Source organism: Marmota flaviventris, chromosome 13 (assembly GCF_047511675.1).
Source record: "Marmota flaviventris isolate mMarFla1 chromosome 13, mMarFla1.hap1, whole genome shotgun sequence".
In the NCBI taxonomy this organism is placed as follows: Eukaryota; Metazoa; Chordata; class Mammalia; order Rodentia; family Sciuridae; genus Marmota; species Marmota flaviventris.
In genome coordinates, this window is record NC_092510.1 from 39,675,542 (window position 1) to 39,696,934 (window position 21,393).

General features: G+C 39.9%; 1 protein-coding gene across 2 annotated transcripts in view; it reads right to left on the reverse strand.

The window, feature by feature from the left end:
* The window catches only part of Glis3 (GLIS family zinc finger 3), a 419,818-nt gene that overhangs the window by 32,862 nt on the left and 365,563 nt on the right, over window positions 1–21,393 (reverse strand). For both annotated transcript variants that reach the window (XM_071600430.1, XM_027943102.2), the window contains exon 7: window positions 8,578–8,746. In XM_071600430.1, the coding sequence (XP_071456531.1) occupies window positions 8,578–8,746 (169 nt within the window). The remainder of the gene's footprint in view (window positions 1–8,577; window positions 8,747–21,393) is intronic.

The window sequence follows — 21,393 nt, forward strand, 5'->3', positions numbered from 1 at the left end:
AGGAACTGCAAGGCCTGGAGGTGAGATAAGTCAGTGTTTCCTAGGAACACCAAGAAGGCAGGTGTGAACTAAGAGGGTAGTAATGGTAGGCAAATTTGGTTGAGTTCAAACCACAGAGGTCCACGTACGCTACAAACAAGACTTTGGATTTTATTCCAAGTATGATGGGGAGGGATCTGGTCAGGAAAGAGATGATTTAACTTATATTTGTAAAGGAAAGTTCTTGTGGTATAGAACAAAGGCCCTGTATGTTGGTGGCGTCAGAGTGGAAGACTGTGGACAGACAAGATGAGATGTGGAGACACACATTAGAAAACTATTTTACTTGAGATGGGAGGGGATGGTGGCTTGAACTTGGGTGGAGGAATGGCATTGATTTGGCTTGAAATGTAGTTTAGGGACCTACAATTAATTAGATGTGATTGTTTGGGAAAAGGAAGGATCGAAGTTGACTCCCAGACTTTTTGGGGGGAGATAGGGGGCTGGGGATTGAACTCAGGGCCTTCTGCATGTGAGACAAGCACTCTACCAACTGAGCTATATCCCCAGCCCCTGCTTTTTTGGTTTTTAACAGTAAACTGAAGATAGCTCTTCAATCTCTATTTTCAAGGCTAGGAATTGTCTGCCTTAGTATCACTCACACCACTGACATTAGGAACAACTCTTAGTACATTCAGCGGTTCTCAAGAAGGGTGTAGAGGGAAAAGGTGTGACTATGTGCAACTGTGTATTGGGAGAGGTGGATTTGGGGCCCCACGTCTTAATACTGACTGTGGAAGTCACCTTGCTAGAAAGAAACTGATCCCCTCATAGGCATTAAACAAAGATAACAGTCTGACTTCTGAATAGAACGTACTATAGCCCAAAAAGAAAGACGGGTTCTCATGATACAAGGTGAGCTCCACAGGGACAGACTCTACCATTGGGTAATGAGGAGTCAGGTGGAAAATAAAGGCTGATTATGGCTCATATTTGTGTTATGACTATGGATTTTTCCCAACTATTCCAATGATCATTATTGATAAACTTTATTATCTGTGTCTATTTGTTGCCCTAGAAGTGAATTATGTTTCTGTGATATACATCAAGGAGCCTTTGTTTAATGCTCACTGAGTAAAATGCTACTACACACACAGCCATGTGGCTGACTCTGAGTCATAGTCAACTCTTCTCTAATATCATAGAGACAAGTGAGGCCAAGTTCTTGCTGATGCTACAGCTCCAATTTCCAAATGTCTGTCATTTTGCTTCTACCATGAAGGTTATTTTAAAAAGCAGTATTTTTTTTTCTTTTAACACTCAGTGACTCTTCAAAGTCCTGATAGGTCATGACCATAAAAAACACACACTTGGAATTACAAAAGACAAAACTCTCTCTTCAAATTGTACGGAAAAGAAAAATGTAAAACCCATACTGCCACTTCACCAGTCCAAGAGGCACAAAGGATAGGATAGCCTCTGGCTGACAGATTGTCCAATGAACCAGTTTTTCCTATTCCTTGTCATTTCTTCTGGCTGGCACAGAATGCATTCTGAAATTTTTGTGGTGGACAACAGGCACATTTGGCATGTATGCCAGAGTTTCCACATTCTTTATTGGTCCAATACATAAATTCTTGTGTTCAAGATAAAGCCTGCACTCCTGAATATGGCTTATGAGGCTGCTTCCTTTCTCGGTCACATACTCAGTGCCGCACTTGTTTGTGCTCTTCCCTCTTAACTGTTGCACACAGCCTGTGTTGATACATCTCTCTTGCCCACAGACTGTCCAGTTTCAGGGAGACCTTTCTTCCTGTTTCTCCCTTCCCAACATTTGGATTACATGCGATTTCTGTGTACTTTCACAGCCCCCTGTATCATCTTTTCTTAATGCTCCAAATTATCCTGCCTAAGTGGTCTGCCATTAGACTGAATGCTCCAAGAGGGCAGGGCTTTTATTAGTCCTGTTCACCACTCTATCATCAATTTCCAGCATATTGCTGGAATACCGGCTAAGTGAAAGACTCAATGAACAAATGAACTCCTAATGCTGAAATAGAGTATGATAACCTTTAGTATTTTATGATTCTTATAATTATTCCATATATACTAGGAAAATATGTGGAGAGAAAGAAAGAGACTGAAAAGAGATTAATGAGTGAACACACCAATGCCTTTGATTGCTCAGGAAATCCTGGAGAGGGAAGAACAGCAAAGTAGCAAGCAGCAGAGAATGCAGAGTATCAGGCTTCCAGTATTCAAGACCACAAGAAAGCACTGAAGTGAACCCCAGTAGTGGAAGGTGATAAAGGATCCTTAGCAAGGTGCATGTGTGTGCACCTGAATGTATGTATTAGAGCAACTAGGCAGTGTATCAATGTATGGAGTTTACATAAGATGATGGGAACTTTTAAGAATTAAGGCCACTGCCCATCCAAACAATAAATTAAGAAGATCATTCCTTTTTGGGAACCTCCCACCTGGACAATGGCAATTGACAAGGACTTCTTGTTTCCTATGTATTCCTCTCAATGATCTTTTTCCCTTGGTAAATATTCCTCAGAATATACCATTGCATAACTCAGATAAAGGCACTCTGGAAGTTATGAGAACACTTAAGGTTCCTGCCCACCAAAAGCAAATAACCCAGTTAGCAAGGTGACATCTGATAAATGGTAAATCCATGGTACAGATAATATGAACTAATTAATTCAACAGGCAGACCTGTCTCTGTGGGCTATGAGAGGCAGGGAGGCTTCCAATGTTGAGAACTAAGCTAGGATTCAAAGAAAGGGTAGTAAAGGGACAAGGATGGGAACGAAGGAAAGTCTTCAGAAATAAAGCCTCAATTAAGGTGTAAAACAAGCAAAGCTGACTTGACTGGAAGTGAAGAACAGAATTAAAAAGCCAATCAATAAAAAATGGCTGCCACCTCTAACCCTTAGTGTCCAGGCAGGCAACCTGTGGTTGGTTCACAAGTCTCTGTCACTACTGCAAAACACACATTTGTGGACTTCAGAAGGCAGGGAAGTGGCTAGTATTCTCTTATTTAAGATGAGTGACACAAACCCAGCTCACTGGTAGAGCGTCTAACATTTCTCCATTTCAAAGAGAGACTTCCATCAATATTTTTGGTATGGTCTAACAGACAAACTGTGAAACCCAATTAATTAACATGTTCAAAGATTGCTGGGTTCCTCTCATGGGAAGCCACAGTTACAAAGTACCACTAGTGTGTTGGACATGACATAGTAAAACAATACTTCCCATAAGTTTAAATCAACATTGGGTGATGTGGTACAGTACTGCTAAAATCACTGAAATGATGTATCATTCAGATAATATTCAAAATAAAAATGGAACCTCATCAAGTTGAGAGAACTTGCATTTATTTTATGATGGTAAAGATCAAAGAACCTGATGCTAGATGGGTAGATGTGGTAGACCTTTCCTGACTTCTGACAGTGACTCAGCCCATTTTATTAACAAGCTAAAGCTAAGTAAATGATGAATCAATGCCCACAAAGCAGGAAAAGATGCCAGCATCCCACTAAAAATCCCAAAGTGTGATAAACCTATTTCCGTTAAGAAAACTACTTGAGTTTTTACTGGGGGATTTCCCAGGCAAACAGAGGCAAAGATATATAAACCCCAAACGGAAGGTAAGCACATTTCCTCTTCGTGTTTTTATCCAGGTCACTAATAAAAACATAGTGAATAATTCAGGGCTGTTACACGTCATCCTCTTCACCAAACCAGATTGGAAGAGATAACCTGCCACACTCACACTTGCTCACATTCAGTTGGGTTGGCACTGGGACAGGACACACATCCTGCAGAAGAGTAGGGCAGCAAGGAAAGCCATCAAAGTACAAACGTCCACCAACCCATACAGAATACCATCCCATCCCTTTTCTCCATCTTCTATTCCATGATTATTTATATTATCAATCACTGTGATAACTTAATAGCATCCTCTGGCTTCCCTACCCGAATCCCTCAGTAATGTCGAGGTCCCATCTACCTGAGTATCCACAGCTAAGCTACTGCATGCCTGCTTTATGCCATATAACATGCTAGGCATGTTAACGTCTTTGGTTCATTTAATTCTAATTCCCTGTAAGTTGCAAATGAGGTCTCAAAAACTCAGACTAATACTAACAAAAACAGCATGTTATTGGCACCAAAATAGGCTGGTAGACCAATGGTACAGAATAGAGGACACAGAGACTAACCCACAAAATTACAATTATTTTATATTAGACAAATGTGCCAAAAACGTGCACTGGAGAAAAGATAGCATCTTTAACAAATGGTGCTGGGAAAACTGGAAATCCATATGCAACAAAATGAAATTAAACCCCTATCTCCCACCATGCATAAAACTTAACTCAAAATGGATCAAGGACCTAGAAATTAAACCGGAGAATCTGCGTCTAATAGAAGAAAAAGAAAGGCCTAATCTTCATCATGTGGGAGTAGGCCCCAACTTCCTTAATAAGACTCCTATAGAACAAGAATTAAAACCAAGAATCAATAAATGGGATGGGATCAAATTAAAAAGTTTCTTCTCAGCAAAAGAAGCAATCTGTGAGGTGAACACAGAGCCTACATCTTGGGAGCAAATTTTTACCCCTCACATATCAGATAGAACACTAATCTCTAGGGTACATAAAGAACTCAAAAAGCTAACCACTGAAAAAACAAATAACCCAATCAAAAATGGGCCAAGGACCTGAACAGAAACTTCTCAGAAGAGGATATACAATCAATCAACAAATACATGAAAAAATGCTCATCATCTCTAGCAATCAGAGAAATGCAAATCAAAACTACTCTAAGATATCATCTCACTCCAGTCAGAATGGTAGCTATTATGAAGACAAACAACAATATGTATTGGCGAGGATTTGGGGGAAAAGGTACACTCATACATTGCTGGTGGGACTGTAAATTGGTGTAGACAATTTGGAAAGCAGTATGGAGATTCCTTGGAAATCTGGGAATGGAACAACCATCTGACCCAGCTATTCCTCTCTTCGGACCATACCCAAATGACTTAAAAACAGCATACTACAGGGACACAGCCACATCAATGTTTATACCAGCACAATTCACAATAGCTAAACTGTGGAGCCAACCTAGATATCCTTCAGTGGATGAATGGATAAAAAAATATGGCATATATACACAATAGAATTTTACTCAGCATTAAAAAGAATAAAATCATGGCATTTGCAGGTAAATGGATGGCATTGGAGAAGATAATGCTAAGTGAAGTTAGCCAATCCACAAAATCCAAATGCTGCATGTTTTCTTTGATATAATAGGCTGACTCATAGTGGGATAGGGAGGGAGAGCATGGAAGGATTAGATGAATTCTAGATAGGGAAGAGGGGTGGGAGGGAAAGGGAGGGGCAGGGGATTAGCAAGGGCTGTGGAATGTGATGGACATCATTATCCAAAGTACATGTATGAAGACTTGAATTGGGTGTCAACATCCTTTATATACAAACAGAGATATGAAAAATTGTGGTATATATCTGTAATAAGAATTGTAATGCAAAAAACTACATGTATAAAGGCATGAATTGGTGTAAACATACTTTATATACAGAGATATGAAAAATTGTGCTCTATATGTGTAATAAGAATTGTAATGCATTCCATTACTCTCGTGTATTTTAAAAAAACAAAATCAATAAAAGATAAAACCAAAAAAAAAAAAAAAAAAAAAAAAAAGCTAAGGAACACCTATGCAGTATTCCTACCAAAAATGTTTCAGGAGGAAACAATCAGACAAACCCAAACCATGGAGCACTGTGCAAAACAAATGTCTTGAGTTCCTCAAAAAACATCAGTGTCCTGAAAGACAATGGTGATAATGATGATGATAAAGCTGAGGGACTCCATTAGATTCAAGGAGACTATAAAGAAATGAGAATTAAGTGCATTGTGTGATCCTTTTTAGAGCCCTGACTCATAAAAAGGAAAGAAAAATTAAAAAACACCCTTTAGCTATAAAGGACATTATTCACAAAATTTGGGAAATCTGAATATCAATAATTTATTAGATAACAGTAATGTATCAGTGTTAAAATATCCTGATTATGATTGTTGTATTGGATTTATGGAGGAGAATGTTCTTCTAAATAGATCTCTATTGAAGTAATAATTATGGATAGAGTTCAATGATATTTGCAAGTATCTCTCAAATGGTTTAAAACTAATAAGCAAGTAAACAAGTATAGTATCTCCCACATAAGGGGTGGTGAGAGAAAGAGAGAAAGACAAAATGGCAAAATATGAACAGTGGGTGAATATGGATGCAGTATATGTGGGTATCATTATAGTATACTTAAAAATTTTGAAGAAGGAACTAAAAACATAAAAGATATGAAATAAAATAAAATGTCAAAAACAAGCAAGAAGAGCAGCTAAGGCACTTGCCCACAGTCAATTAGCAACTGTCAGAGCTGGGATGCAAACATCAGGTAACTGCATTATCTCAGTTGTTTCTAAAGACAATACTGCTTAAAATCTTTTCTTACATGTACTCTTTAAAAGGACTATACAAGAAGGCAACCCAATGATTACTTTCCTTTGATATTTTTGTTAGGGGTTGTTACGACTATTAATAAAGAGACGCAGTGAAGAAGTGAACTTGTAGGGTATGATTCTCAGCCAGACAGAAAGAAATGAGATGACAAAAAGCCCACAGCTAATAGAATTTTAAACCCAATTGGAAACTATATAAAATGTTAGAAGAAATAAGCTCATCTCAACTTACAGGAATATACCAGATAACTGGAAAGGTGTGTCTCTGAACAGTGTCTGTGAACTTAATGGATGATAATCACTTGAGCTTTGCTTACTGGGACTGAGAGGAAGCTAGAGCATTGTCCACACCCACAGAACTGTTAAAATAAGTCTGATCTTTGGATTCATATCTCTAATTGTCCATTGGACAAATGTACATATATCTTTCACAATCCCCTAAAACTAAAAATTTTAAAACTCAAACCCCTCTAAAGTCAATTCATCATCCCCACCTTCTCTCCACCCAACAGCCTCTTTCCCCCCATGTTACTGCATATTGTATTAATGGTACAATTTTCCATCTTGGTTTCTAGGGGTAAAACTCAGAAATTGATTTTGGTCCCTCCTCGTGTGTGTGTGTGTGTGTGTAAAATAATGAGCAGTTTTTCTTCCTATAGCAAATCCTTATTTCTTTGCCTTACTAAAAGTTATCATATTGCTCTCATGGTTTCCAGTAGCAGCCTCAGCCTTTTTCCCCCTATTCCAACTTCAATTACTCCATTATCTTGTCCCCATGATGTCAATATGATTGTGTTTCTTTCCAATAAAAAGCCCATAATAGTTCTTTGCTTACAGTAGGATAAGGGGGGAAATTCCTTACCATAGCATATAAAATATGGTCCCACATGAGCCGGCCCACCATTATCATGATGTGCCTCCATCAGCCATGTGCACCCTAGAGGCCTACTATCTGAGACCTCCCTGATGCGCCTCCTCTCCTACCTCACATCTTGTACATGTTCTTCTTATTGTCAGGGATGCTATTTTGCATTTATTCATCTGGAAGAGCCTTGGCTTTCCCTCAATGCCTAGATCACTTTACTTACTATGCAGATTCTTCTTTTGGTTTGTGATATTCAAAAACACACAGGAGCAGAAATATGAGAAGGGTTCATCAAAATCTCTGGAGCCAGTAGAGAATTCAGAAGTAAGAATATCATGAAGATAAGAGTTGTTTATAGATTCTCCCCCAGAAAACTTTATTCGAGTTACATCAATGTAAAGTTTCCAGTGAACAGCCAGCTCCCTTCTGCTTTTTATGCTCTGCTCCTAAGCTCCTGCACTTTGGATCTTGAATGTTCCCCATTGGGCATGTGTTGACGAATAGGCCACCAGCCTGTGGCACTACTGGGAGGTAATGGAACCTTTAAAAGGTGGGGCCTAGTGGAAGGAAGTTAGGTGATACCCGTCCCTTCCCATCTCTCTTTGGTCTTGGTTGCAATGAGGGGAACAGGCCTCCTCCGCCATGTTCTTCCACTATGATGAAATGTGCTGCCACAGACCAAAGAAACATGGCCATGTAACCATGAACTCAAACCTCTGAAACCAGGAGCCCAAACAAACCTTTCCTCCTTATAGGTTCATTATCTCAGGTATTTTGCCAAAGTAATTAAATGCTAACACACACGCTTACACTACTATCTAACTGGGGTACCATCTTACATCTGGAAAACACCTCAGCCTGTGCATATATTACCTTAAAATTGAGTCCCTAAAATAAACTATGGAAAAGTAAAAAAGACAGGGACATTCTGATGCAGCTTTCCAGCACCTGACACTTTAGCAGCTTTTGCCAATACTGTTTTCTAATGGAAAAATATAACAGATAATGAGATATTTGGTCTCTGTGTTTTGTGTATGCTACTTTTAAAATGTCACCTTTGGGTAACTCAACCCACCAACGGATTATTAATAAAATTCAACAACTGTCAAAGCTCTTCTCCGTGGAGAAAAGTTTGGCGACGACACCTATTACGAGAGAGAGACAGATGGCCTTACCTCTCAGCTCCTGCGTCCACAGCTGTGAGTGGAGGTAACTGGGAGGAGGGGTTGTGGGGGCTCCCCTGTACATTATGTCCTGGAGAAGGGTGACTGACAGGATGTGGGGGTGGCCCGGCCCCAGCAGCTGTTCCACTTCGGCTTGAATGATTGCTGGAGAAAATGGGAGCTGAAATCAAGGGAAAAGAAGCATGAGACTCACCCCAAAGGAAGCACACATTTTTTAAATATTGAAGGCTGACAGGAAGCATATTTTAGGGGCTTGTTTGTTTTTCTCTGGGTGGCTCTCAGGGAATGGTTCTCCCCTTCTTGGATATACACAGCTTTTGTGTTTGTGGTGGAACAGGTTCCTTGGCTAATATGCCTAACCGCCATCTCAGGAACTCACATTCACTCGCTTAAGGCTGGTGTTCACGGTCTGTCTCCTAAGAGCTGCCCTGCCCTGCCAGTTCCCTGTCTGGCCACTGTATAATTAATCAATCTTGTACTGTTTGCATCTATTCAAAGGTTTCTGTGTGCATGCTTTTTAGTCACAGAGGATGAAAATCAGGTAACAGAATATTTGGTCAGCTGACAGGGAATGGCACAAGACTGTCAGTAACCCACCCCCCCACCACCCCCCACTCCCGTTGCAGGGAGCCACAGTGAGTCAGATGGGTGGCTCTGCCAATGCTCAATCAATGTAATGAGAATGGAGCTCTGCTGATCCCAGCATCAGCACAAGATCCTACATCCTTTTAACTTTTTAACTTTAGAGTCTAACTGACCCCACACATTTCCCGGATAGTGTGATGAATAAACTTGGTCTTCATCAAAATCAAAAAGAAGTGCTCTCCCAAGACCACAAAATAGGAAAATGGGGGTCTCAATCACAGCATGTGGGGGGTCTTACCCCACTGTTGCCTATTGTGATACAGATTATGAGGTTTAGAACTCCATTTGTAGGGGCAGTCTCGCCTTTGAGAACTGTATGTGACCTCAAACTTGAATATGTGCCCATTTAGATCAGCTAATTGGTACTATGTTGCAGAAGAACTTGGGGCTTGTCACTTTCAGAGTCTATCAGAGAGGATCTCAGTGTCTGGGACCCACTCGGCAGACACCTCATTATGCGCAATCACACTGGCATCATTACATGGACTCTCTGAACTTCCTTCTCTGTACAATGCTATCCATGCTCAGCTCTATACCCATATCTGCTCTTTTGGAACTTAGACTGCTGATATCAAAGAATAAATGGATTTTTTTAAAAATAAAAGAAATCAGGTTTGGGATTAAGAAAGAGAAGACACATTATCAAAAAGAGTTGAAGGTTTAAAAGTTCAGGGAGTAGTATTTTTAGACCAGTACCTCTTTCCTCCAACCTTTCCAGGATAGAATTAAGACCCCGGATGACCCAGCCCCCAAAATCTTAATCCAATGGAACAAGAGTTCAAGTACTTAAAGGAACATGTGAAGAGGCAGAATTACCATCTTCCCGCTCAAAAAGCTACTGACAGGGGTGTGATCTGATTTGAAGGGTTTATTTCTGGTAAATCAGCATTCTGTCAGGTTAAGGCTTGTCCTCAGAAGTCTGCATCCTCCAGAGCCCTCAGCATCCTGAAGAGGTAGTGAGGCCAGAAAGTGCTTACCAGCTCAAAAGGCAAGGCAAAGCCTCTGTTGTGTGCGTCAGCCTCTATAAAAGTTGCACATTTGCAAACTCACTAGAGTCACCTTATGAATCACTACCCTCATTTATGCTCTGCTAGCTCAGGGAACCACAATTCTGCTTGTATTCCAAATAATAATTTTACTCAGGGGAAAAGGCTATTTGGATCAACTGTGGCAATAGTTTCAACATTGGTGTTTGTGAGCATGGAGCTTGGTGTTTTATATACTATTCCAGAAACTAATGGAATAATAAGAGGTCACAGAGAAAGTGCGGCTAACTCCCCCTGCCCCAATTTAGTGTACAAATGTTAGCCTGTTGTTGTTGTTGTTGTAGTTGCTGAATATACCCATCACTTATTTTCCTCTGGAGGTATTTCTGTAGTATGTCTTTGTGTTTATCACAAGGGAAGCATTGCCCTTGCTGTTTATAACCCAGTGGGCAACAGAGAACTTGTGGTGCATACTCTATGCTCTACTCTGTGGTACCACAGAAAATGTGGTATTTCCCAGTGGTCTCTATTAACTACTTTGCTACATTTGGTATTAGCACAATGAAGTAGGCTGGAAATTTTAGTATTGTTCATAGCCTGTCACTCACTCAAAGTCAGAATTGGTTGAAGGTCTGTTCTTCATCTTATTTAATAGTCAGGACCAAACCATTCATTATCCATCCATCCATCCATCCATCATCCACCATTATTTTTAATTCAATATTTATTAAGTGTCTACTACACATTAGCCACTCTACATTTGTGAATCTCTGTCATTGAGGAGGTTGCAACCCAGCCAGGGGAAAAGACTTGTTTACATCAATTCTACAAAAATACCAAGACTTAATAGTATAGAGCATTGAACTTCAAAGCACTTTAATACACTATTTTATTTATGGCTCCACAATACCCCCTAAGCTTCGGCCAAAGGAGACATCTGACTACATCTCAAACATTTCATGGCAATTTATACTACTGTGCTTTTGCTCATAATGTCCTCTACCTCATTATGCTCTGAGCAGACAATTATTCCGCAAACACTTATGGAGTACCTCCCACGTAGCAGACAAGGAGCTAGGTCTTGGGGTATACTAGGGAACAAGACATCCTTGGTGCCTGGTATCTCCAACAACATTGTGTTTGTTGAATGAACAAAGACAAACCCACTCTAAATGCCAATGGACTCCATTGTGGGGCTCAGTGTGTAGGACATGGACAGAAAGGAACTTTTATCTACCAACTCCTATCCCCATTGGTCAAGGGTTGCCCCAGGGAAGTGTTAATTTCCATACTTCAAGGTATGCATATGACCCACAGTGGAGCACTGGAGAAAATTTGGGGCAGAAAACAGGAGCATGTGGTGCAGTTGATGCAAGGGACCGTCAAGCTATGCCTGTTTAACAGCTGCCACAGCAATGGCCAGGAGAGGTAAGTGTTGGAGAGGTTGTGAGGCAGACATATATAAGGTGTCTGGTACAGGGCTAAAGGCTCAAGAACCTGTCTTCCAACTGTGCTGAGGTCCACATGTGCCCAGGCCCTTTACTGCTACAGCAGATTCATGACACCGAAATAGGAAGTGTTCTTCTGACAGGGGCCTCATAAGAATAAGAAATATAAGGCTTCAGAGTTCAATGTAAAGTTTCTGAGTTTGGAAAGTATGCTGAACAATTTCTTATGGAGGATTTAATAAATCACCCTGATGCTAAAACAAAGCACATGACCTGCTTCTTTCCATATTAAATGGTACGAGAAGTATAGGAAAATCTTGTTTCTGGTGAGTTACAACCTAATAGTAAAAGCTTATAATTCAATGTTTATATAGATCACTTGGCATACAGAATTCAGGATAGGATTACTGGTTGTAGTTCACACCTGTGACCAAAATAATGCCAAGAAATTTGGAGAAAATATTGAGACACTTTCTAATAGTCATCCAATTCCCATCTCACATACCCTTCTAATAAAATGAACAACTCTCTGGAGTCAGATAGCTATGGCTTCAATAGGATTGTCCCAAGCCTCTACCAAAGACCTGTATTTCTCAGAAATTGTCATTATGGCACAGAAAATGTCTTTTCAGTTTACACAACTTCTAGGAATATCTGATTTTATCACACTGCACATCCAGAAGCAATCTTAATTACCATAGCCCAAGAATTTTTCAAATGTATTTATGCATTTGTTCATTAAAACACAATATTCCAGCACCTCCTTGGTACCAGGCAGGTGAGGCAGGTGCTAATCTCTTTTAATGCTTTGAGCCTGAATACCTGCTGACTTCTCACAGACTTACTCACTACAAAACATGCTTACTGACAAATACTCAAACTTTGCCAAATGATTTCTAACCTTAGGAAGAAAAATCTCCATGTTAGAATGAAATTATGAGGTCATTCACAAAAGGAAAAATTTCCTTCCATGCACACTCAAAATGATTTTCCCAACTCAACCAAGGGGGCATACAACGCGGCCTATCGATCAAAGCATAAGGAAGAGAACGGATCCCTCCAGAATACAGGACAATATTAACAAAACTGTTGTGATCAAATCAAGCAGCACACACAGGCAGCCTTCATTGTCTGTGTCACCTTGGGGGTCAGTGCTGTGTTCAAAGCTGGAAGAGGGCTTTTAAGTGAACTTCCAGTCATGGCTGATGACTGGCAGCTGGAACAACTGATTAGGCACGGCACAGGAACATATTGGAAATCCTTATTGCTTTTGTGATTAAGAGATGGTGAACTCCCCAAGGAAATAAAAACCTGGTCTTGCGATGAATACGTGAGCCTGGCTTCTAAGAGAAGCCCAGCAGCTCGCCACCCTGCTGCTTTGCCTTCTTTCTCTTTGGGGCCTGGCTTACAGCAGTTACCTATCCCTCTCCACTAGAGGTAGGTGGAGGTGCCTCAGTGGGCTTTATAATTTCTACAGAGCAGCATCTGTTGATCTATGTGGCTCTTAGATTCCATCTCATGGGCCATCGGGACTAAGGCATTCTAGGCTGGTGCCTTTAACTAGCCCAGGTTAATTAGGGTTAATAGGCAGCTCTCTCTGGCCAAATGAAAAGTATTAATCTATATTTCTAGTGGGTGTGGACAATGAAGCCTCGGGGCTACATCAACTGTGACGCATTCACTGGGAGGCAAGGTGTGTTAGTAGCATCCCCAAATAAAGACTGCTTTTTTCAGGCCCATCCCGAGAGCTGGGGAAGTCAACCATAGGCATCTCTTGGTAAATGTGTTTTCATCATTTTGGTGGGCAGAGATGAAGACCTCCCTGTCAGGCTGAAGTATATGCAATATACTTTCCTATTCAAAACTGAACGGGAAGTTAGAGCTCTGCTTCTCAAGTTTTTTTTTGCTTCTCAAGTTTGAATCATCAAATCAAAGAAATCATCAGAGCAAGATGTATATTCTGCTTTGCTGTGTCTTGGGGACAAGGGATGTTGAGTTTCTAAATTCCTAACAAACCCTCCAAGTGATCCAGAGACCACACTGTGAGTAGCAGGTAGCCAGTTTCTATCTCAGCTGCATTTCATCTGCTTGCTGCCCCACACCAGGGAATTTGTAGTTAAGATTTAATGAGTACTTATTTCAAGTATTTTATAAACATGTTCCCAGTTTACCGGTGATAAACTTGAACCCTAATCTGATTTCTGAGTGGGTTACCTGGCCTAGGCCTCTTGATGGGTAAATATTAAAGCTGGAATCTGAATCAGGATGATATATATCAGATCACATACCCCTGAACACCACCCTTATTGCTTCTCAATGGCAAGATGGGTTCAAATAAAGAATGAGAGTGTCATGTACCAGGACCTCTGAGCACTCTGTTTTGCAAAGGCTGCTAGCAGTTAAGAGGCACATGAACAGCCTTAACCGTCACACTGTCAGTAAGAGTGAAAAAAGTATATTCCCATTTCTGTTTCTGCCCATTCTAAAAGCACCTCAGCACTGACAAGAGAAGATTTCTGGCTCTGAAGTTTAATTCAGGCTAGAAATTAACTGAATTATTTGGTTTGGAAAACAAACAGCTGGTAGGAAATGTGCTTTTTCCCCAAATAAAGATTTCAGATGCTTGTCAGAGGCATATTGATCCTCTGGTGGGAACAGAAGGAAGGCCTGGAGGGGTTATTCATGAGCAATCAGCTATATGCACCCTTTACCACAGTAAACACCATGTCCTGGGCTGAAAGGCTACTGTCAATACTGCACCAAGAAAAGATTCACCGCTGATCTGAAGCTACTGAGCTGCTTTATAAATCTGCATTTGGAGTCACTTAGGGTTACTGAAGAGCCATGGTATTGCTCTGGCTTATTCTCAAAGGAAAAAGGAACCAGTCTTACCCACAGATGGTGAATACACTATAATGAGTGTCAGAGTAATGTTGGGATCATGAGAAATGACATTAATCGTTTGGTGACTGGCACATGAGAGGAGGTATGGGCTGACCATTCATTTCTTGGGCAGTATTTCCAGGGTCAAGGCGCAGAGGGGTAAGCTAATCAATGAAACCAAGGTAAATCAGCTTTCACAGAGACATTAAAAAGAATTAGAGGACCCATGTGAACAGTGAACTCAATCTCGTTTCTCTTTCTTCCCAGAGGAGAAATTTGGACCTGGGAAGAGTTCGGGAAACAGTCAAGCCTCAATGGAAATTTTGGCTCCTTTGGCTTCATCAGAAATGGGATGGTTGAGAGAGACAGCGTCAGGGTGATAACAAATGGAACAAAGCAAGCACAACGTGAATCAGATAGAACTGTGTTGGCTGCTTGGCTTTAGTGATTACTCACAAAAGAGTTCTGGGCAAGTCATTTAACCAGTCCCAATCTCTTCCTCTTAAATAAGGATAACATAATTCATAGGATTGTGAGAATTATATAATGCACAAAAAACCTCCCACAAGCACAGTGCCTGAACTATAGCTAAATGCTCATAAATCACTGTTGCTATTATTTGTCTGTTATTACAATTATTACCATTTTAATCAGATTAGAGAAAGACAAAGGCATATGTTGCTCTCAAATGGTAAATCTCCAATGAAGTATGATTTCCTGTCTAAATTACAGATGGAAGAATGCATATAAACTACAGACTAGAGTCCTTTTAAAATGCAGAAGCATTTCACACCTTTTCCTCAATCAGTTTTTTTATTGTTCAATTTTTTTTATGTTACTAAAAAGGGTTTGGGTCCTGCAAAAAGAATCCTCATAGGGTTAAAATGTTGTACTTTATTTTGAAGGAGTAATGCACACCTTTGAATTACAACCCATAATGTGTTTCAGTTTAAAAGATAACAAGTCATTTTCATGCATGACTGCACTTCGTTAAGGAGCGAAAATGGGCTGTTACTAAAATGTCAACACAATTGTCCCTCTTGAAGCTTAGTTTATCTTGAAGTATTTTTACATTTTCAGCATTTCTTTTTGTTTGTTTCTCCAAGTGCACAAAGATCCAGTCTCCGTTAATTTTTAGAATTCAAAGAAAGACTTTTCATTAGGCATTCTTAAGAAAATGGCCAATGTTGGGGGTAACTGGTAATAGGCCCCCCAATAGTGAAAATTTGGATTCCGGTACTTTCTGTGTGTTTTGTGAATTTCATTTTGGAGCAATATAATTGCACTGTCGTTCAATGGAAAATGCTCCCCAACCTAAATGCCCAAACCGGAAAGAGTTTTCTAGTAAGGAGAATGCCTGGTCAGGGTCATTTAGAAGCCTGCATTTGACACTGAAATTAATTGGGGAATGGGAGAGATTCCTCCACTAATCCTTGCCTTGTGGCTGATGAGGAGGAGATTTCCTTTTTCTTTCCTGATGATGTCTGGGCATTTCCTCTTTGCCTGCCTCTCCATCAGAAAGGGTGTCACTCCATCCTCCACCTGTATCAGGAAGAAGTACCTTCTTAAGGGTTTCCACATTCATCCCTCTAATCTTTCTCTTCTCCTTGCGGCATGAATAATTTTAATATTGCCAATTGCTAAAAATCTATTCTTTCTGCCTGTCTTTTTTTTCCCTCCCCTCTTTGCAGTGTGGAGTGTCATTATCCAGCAGCCCTGATAAGAGGATAATGAAACAATCCCTTCTCAACCAGATCCGGTGGCTGTCAGACTAAAATGACACCAACCGTACATCCTTGACATGCTACCCTAAGCTAATTGATGGCAAACAATGGCAACTGTCTCCCATGCACTAAGACAAAGAAAACACTCTCATGTCACCTGATGGGAGAGCTACCTGGCAACGGATAAACAAATGTGTTAGCGAGATATTGCATTAAGGTAAGTGAGGGCACAGCTCTGAAGAACATGCCTATTAACTTTGAGCTTACGAGTGCTGCTGTTCACTGGGGAACAGAAATAAATAAGGTAAAATGAGAATTTATTGATGTCTGGACAGTTACATGAATATTCAGGCTCTCTTACAAATAGATATTCCCCCATGAGCTCCAAACTTCTGTGTAGGCTTCCCAATTACATTTCCACATCATGCCGCTGGATTTATAGCCAGGGAAGAAGTTATTAGTGTTTGGAAGAGGATGCACGCTTACATGCCTTTCTGGAATACAGGATGATACAACTAGAAGATAATGGTTGATGTCATCCATATAAATGCCAAAGGTTACCATCAAACATCCTGAAATACCAGGTGTAATTAACTTCATGTTCAGAAAAGCTCCTGAAACATCAGTATTTTAGAACAAAGACATTTTGTTCCAAGTAGAGGGGCATCATTCTGGCAGCTCTCTCAATTTCTGTGGGACCAACACTTCGTGCAGTCCTCTTGGATCTTTCCAGACAATGCATGACATATCCAACCTCAAATCTCATGCTTTACCTTTTTTCCTTCTACCTCTCAACGTTCCTACATATTCACCCTCAGATAGTTTGTTACACCGAAAGTCAGTAAAATAACTTGAACAAGTAAACCACTCAGACTGCCCTATAGGAAATCATCATTTGTTCCTGGCTCATGTGTTATGTTAACCCCATTTGGGGAGAGTGGGAAAACAAAATGAAAGAAGATGGAGTAGCATGGGTAACTACTCCTGGAGGTCCTTTAAAAATGCTCCTCATTTGTTTGTTTGGAAGTCAAGTCTAACTTGGCCATTAAAACAAAAACAAAACAAAAAACTAAAGTTTCAGTAAAACACATTTGGTTCCCTAACTACTTATTATTCATTCCTTAGGTATCTCCTGCCTGTGCCATAAAAGACCATAAAAGATGTTGCTTCTCTTTCAGAGTCTGCTGGGACAATCTCACCCATGGACTTTCACATGACTTCTGAAACCACTTCAGAGCAAGGTTTTTTAGAAAAAGATAAGCATATAGACAGCCAACCCAGTATTTAATACAATATTTTTCCAGCCAAATCCAGGGTTGACCTACCAATTCCAAACTCACACAGGGAATCTCCTTCTTTTCCAGGTCTGTCAAATGATGTAACAACAGCCTTTTTGGAGGACTGGGGTATGGTGAGTGAGGGCCAAAAGTTTGCCATTTTTACTAGCTTGAGGCAAAATTGCACAGGCAGTTGTTTTGTGACTCTAGGCAAGGCCCATTCTTCTTTTTAACTTGCCTATACTCTTCCACTTTGCCTTCAGGTGCTTAGTGTTACCTTCTAGCAAACTATTTTACTCTCAAGACACTGAGAAGTCACTCAGATGTTATCATGGATTTATGCCCATATGTAGTCTTTTTCAAGGAATTTTTATTTAAAGTTCTGCTCCATCTATGTAATAGTGAGTTCAGCCTTCTTCACTTTATATCAGTTGCAAACATCTTCATTGCAGGTAGAGAGTGGATTTTGAAGAAGCAAACCTCTTCCCTTGAGAATATGAGAATATGGCCAGGTGGGTCCTTCAAGTTTGATATTTCAACCTTTTTTTTAATCCTAGTTGTTAATTTACATTTCTACAAGAGGCTTCAATTTTTAAAAATATAGTTCTTGAAATACCTTTCTGTTGAGGAGCCTTGGCTCATCATAATTAGAACTGAGACCCCTGTTCTCTGGCAGCCCCTTCCTCTGGCAGCCTCATCCAGGACAAACCCTCACCACCACCCCACCCACAGCAGCCTGAGTTGCTTGTGTGCAGATGCCTTTTGCAATTTGACAGCTTTGGTTGTTTGAGAACCTCTCATTTGGAGGTTCCATAGAACGCCCCAGGGAGGAGTAGGAGTGGTAGGCAGTACAAGTGGTCTGGATCCCTTCAAGGGAAACAGTTCTGCTGTCATCTGTTTTAATTGCCAGACCTTACAAAATTCTTTAAAAACCCATCAGCCAGAAGACAACTAAGGGTCTGCTAAATCTAAAATGTTACAGAGATCAACAAAACCAGTATGTATTACAGGATCCTAACTTGTCTCACAATGTAGTCTCTTTTTTAATTAATTTATTTGAGTTACTTCACTTTCTGGCTTCCTTGTTTTCACTTAGTCTTTGATAAATGTGCCAGATGTAAGTTTGAAGGGGGTGGACGGTTAACAAACCTTTTCTGGAAAGAGTCAGATAGTTAGTAAGTATTTTAGGCTTTGCAGGCAAGAGGCAGTGTCCACAATTCTTTAAGCAACTATTCTCGTATCAGGCTAATAGGTTTGTTTGTTTTTATATTTAAAAATCTTAAAACCATCTTTAGTTGTTAGGCCATGCAAAAATAGAAGGCAGGTCAGATCTGGTCTATGGGCTGTAGTTTGCTGATCCCTACTGTTAATAAATTACCGTTAATAAATTACTATTAAGATCCATCATGAGAAAGAACTGTTTTTGAAATATGAGAATTAAATTTGAGGAAAGCAAATAGTCAAGAATAGTTTTCTGAACTCCTTGGAGTATATTTTGAGATAAATGACATAGTCTGGAAGAGTCTACTTACAAAATGACATCAGGCTATACCCCAGCAATGCCAAAACAGTGACTACATAAGATTGTTCTGGTTGGGGCTGTCAATCAAATTTCTTCCTTCTTCTATCTGCCTCACTTTCACAAATTCACAGTTTCATTAAATTCATTTTTCAAATAAGCACACTGGCACTCTCTATATAACCAGTCTAAGTATTATTTCTACTTTCAACGGCAACAGAAAAATGTCTAATTTATGGACCTGAAAACAGGTCTTAGAATGTGCAAGGTCCAAGTCCTCATCTTGACTTCTTCTTGGAAGGAAGTCTTTATATCAGGATACTGATCTTTGAACCCTTCAGGATAAAAGAAATGGGTAGAAAGGTTTCTATTTCTTGTCACACACAGCAACTTGGTTCACAACTAATTCTCTTTAAACAAAGAGGAAGAAAAAAAAAGAAAGGAATATCAGTTGAGTATCTGATGGTTGCTATGGAGTGTACTGAATCATTTTATGCTATCTTATTTAATTCTCACAACAGCTCTATGAGATCAGAATTCTTACCACCATTTTATAGAAAAGTAACATACCCAAACTAAACACCCAGGGAGTGGAGAGCCAGCACTGGACTTTAGATTTAGTTCCATATTTTTCTGCCAGAGCACATCATCTCCAAAGAGCAAAGACAAACAAAGTGGGAGGAGCACTCTTTTTGAATACCCCAAATCTACTAACCACTGATGGTAACTACTGAATGAAGCTGATGACATTCTCAGTTTCTTTAGGCTTTCTTTTCTTTTTCTTTTTTCTCATTTCTAAAATCAATCAATCAAGGCGGTGGGTGATTTGTGGCACCCATTCCCTAATGTGTTTAACAGAACTACAACATGAATTCTTCTAGTATTTGGATAAAAGCATTATAACTGATAGATGCTCAACATTATCATATTCTAAGAACTCTTTATGTACTGTAATACAGTATTGATCTCAGTAAGAAAGAAATTCAAGTTAGGAGTCATTTTCTCTTGTAAGTGGCATGTTTGAGCATATATTGGTCACACCGGTGATTAGAGGGGCTATACAAAATATGGTCAGTAATGAGCTAAGTATGACTTAGGAGACACAGAAGAGTACTCATTCTCAGGTTGTGTATAGATATAACCCACAATGGTGAGAGTGCTCCAGACTGATGGATCGGATCCTAGATAATTTCTTTCTTATTACAAAATACTCTAAAAACATTGCTCAGTTGCTTTTTTCATAAAGTACACCCATTTCTCAGAAATTCCCTATGAACCAGGCTGGGGAGCAGAGCCGACACATGGCCAATGAAAACTTATCCCTCTCTCCCTTGAAGAGCAAGTAGCTCACTTTCCACAGCTATTGACTCCTAGAAGGTGCAAACAAGGACTTTCCATCCCCAGGAAAAGGGTTCCAGTGATTCTTATAAACCTTTGACTTCTCAGGGTATAATGAGGTGTTAATAGAAATTCTAATATGATATGTCAAGAGCTATGTAATGTTTTGAACAACTAATAATAAAAATTAAAAAAAAATAGAAATTCTAGGGTAAGACTCACCTCTGAAATCCAAAGCTGATGGATAGTCAGAGCTGAAGTCAGACATAGGCAGATAAGCTCACGAACACAGAACAGGCCTAGAGCCCAAAGAGCAAGCCCAGATCCCAGCTACAAACCAGAGACCTGGAAGTGAGGCAAGAGCAGCCTGGGAGGACAAACAAGATTTCAAGGAGGCTGCAACTTCTGATGATCAATGTGAGCTGTCAAGGCAGTGTAGATGGACCGATTCATGGCCCGAACACCTGAGCAAGCAGATCAGTCTCTGACAACAGTGAGGAAGATTCCACAGAAGCCAGTCCGACACAGTGCTGTTGATTCATTAATGTGGAATGAGCAAATCCCACAATGCTCTCTCTATTCAGTGCCTGTAATACACTCTTAGTACTATAAAGTATAAGTAATATCTGTCAATTCAATAATGCCCTTGTAAATGTGTGTTTAAAACTGTGTTATTCTTAATATTTCTTTTTAGTACCCATGCAAATACTTTGAACTTGAAACATGAACTTTCTCTGTGGCTACAAACACTAGAAATGTCCAGTTACTTTCCCCCCTTATTTTTCATATGAAAGTGATAAAACTATTGCTTTATTTCTTTTCTTGAAATGTAAATTCAATTAAAGCAGGAAGTTAGAACTTTGGACCCAGTAGTTTTGCTCTTAATTTCCTAACCACATAGGGCTTTAGCTTCTAATTTCAGAAATTCTACCCTAAATTCTCTGTCTTGCCATCCATCTGTTCTTCAGACCTGGTTGGGGTATACTT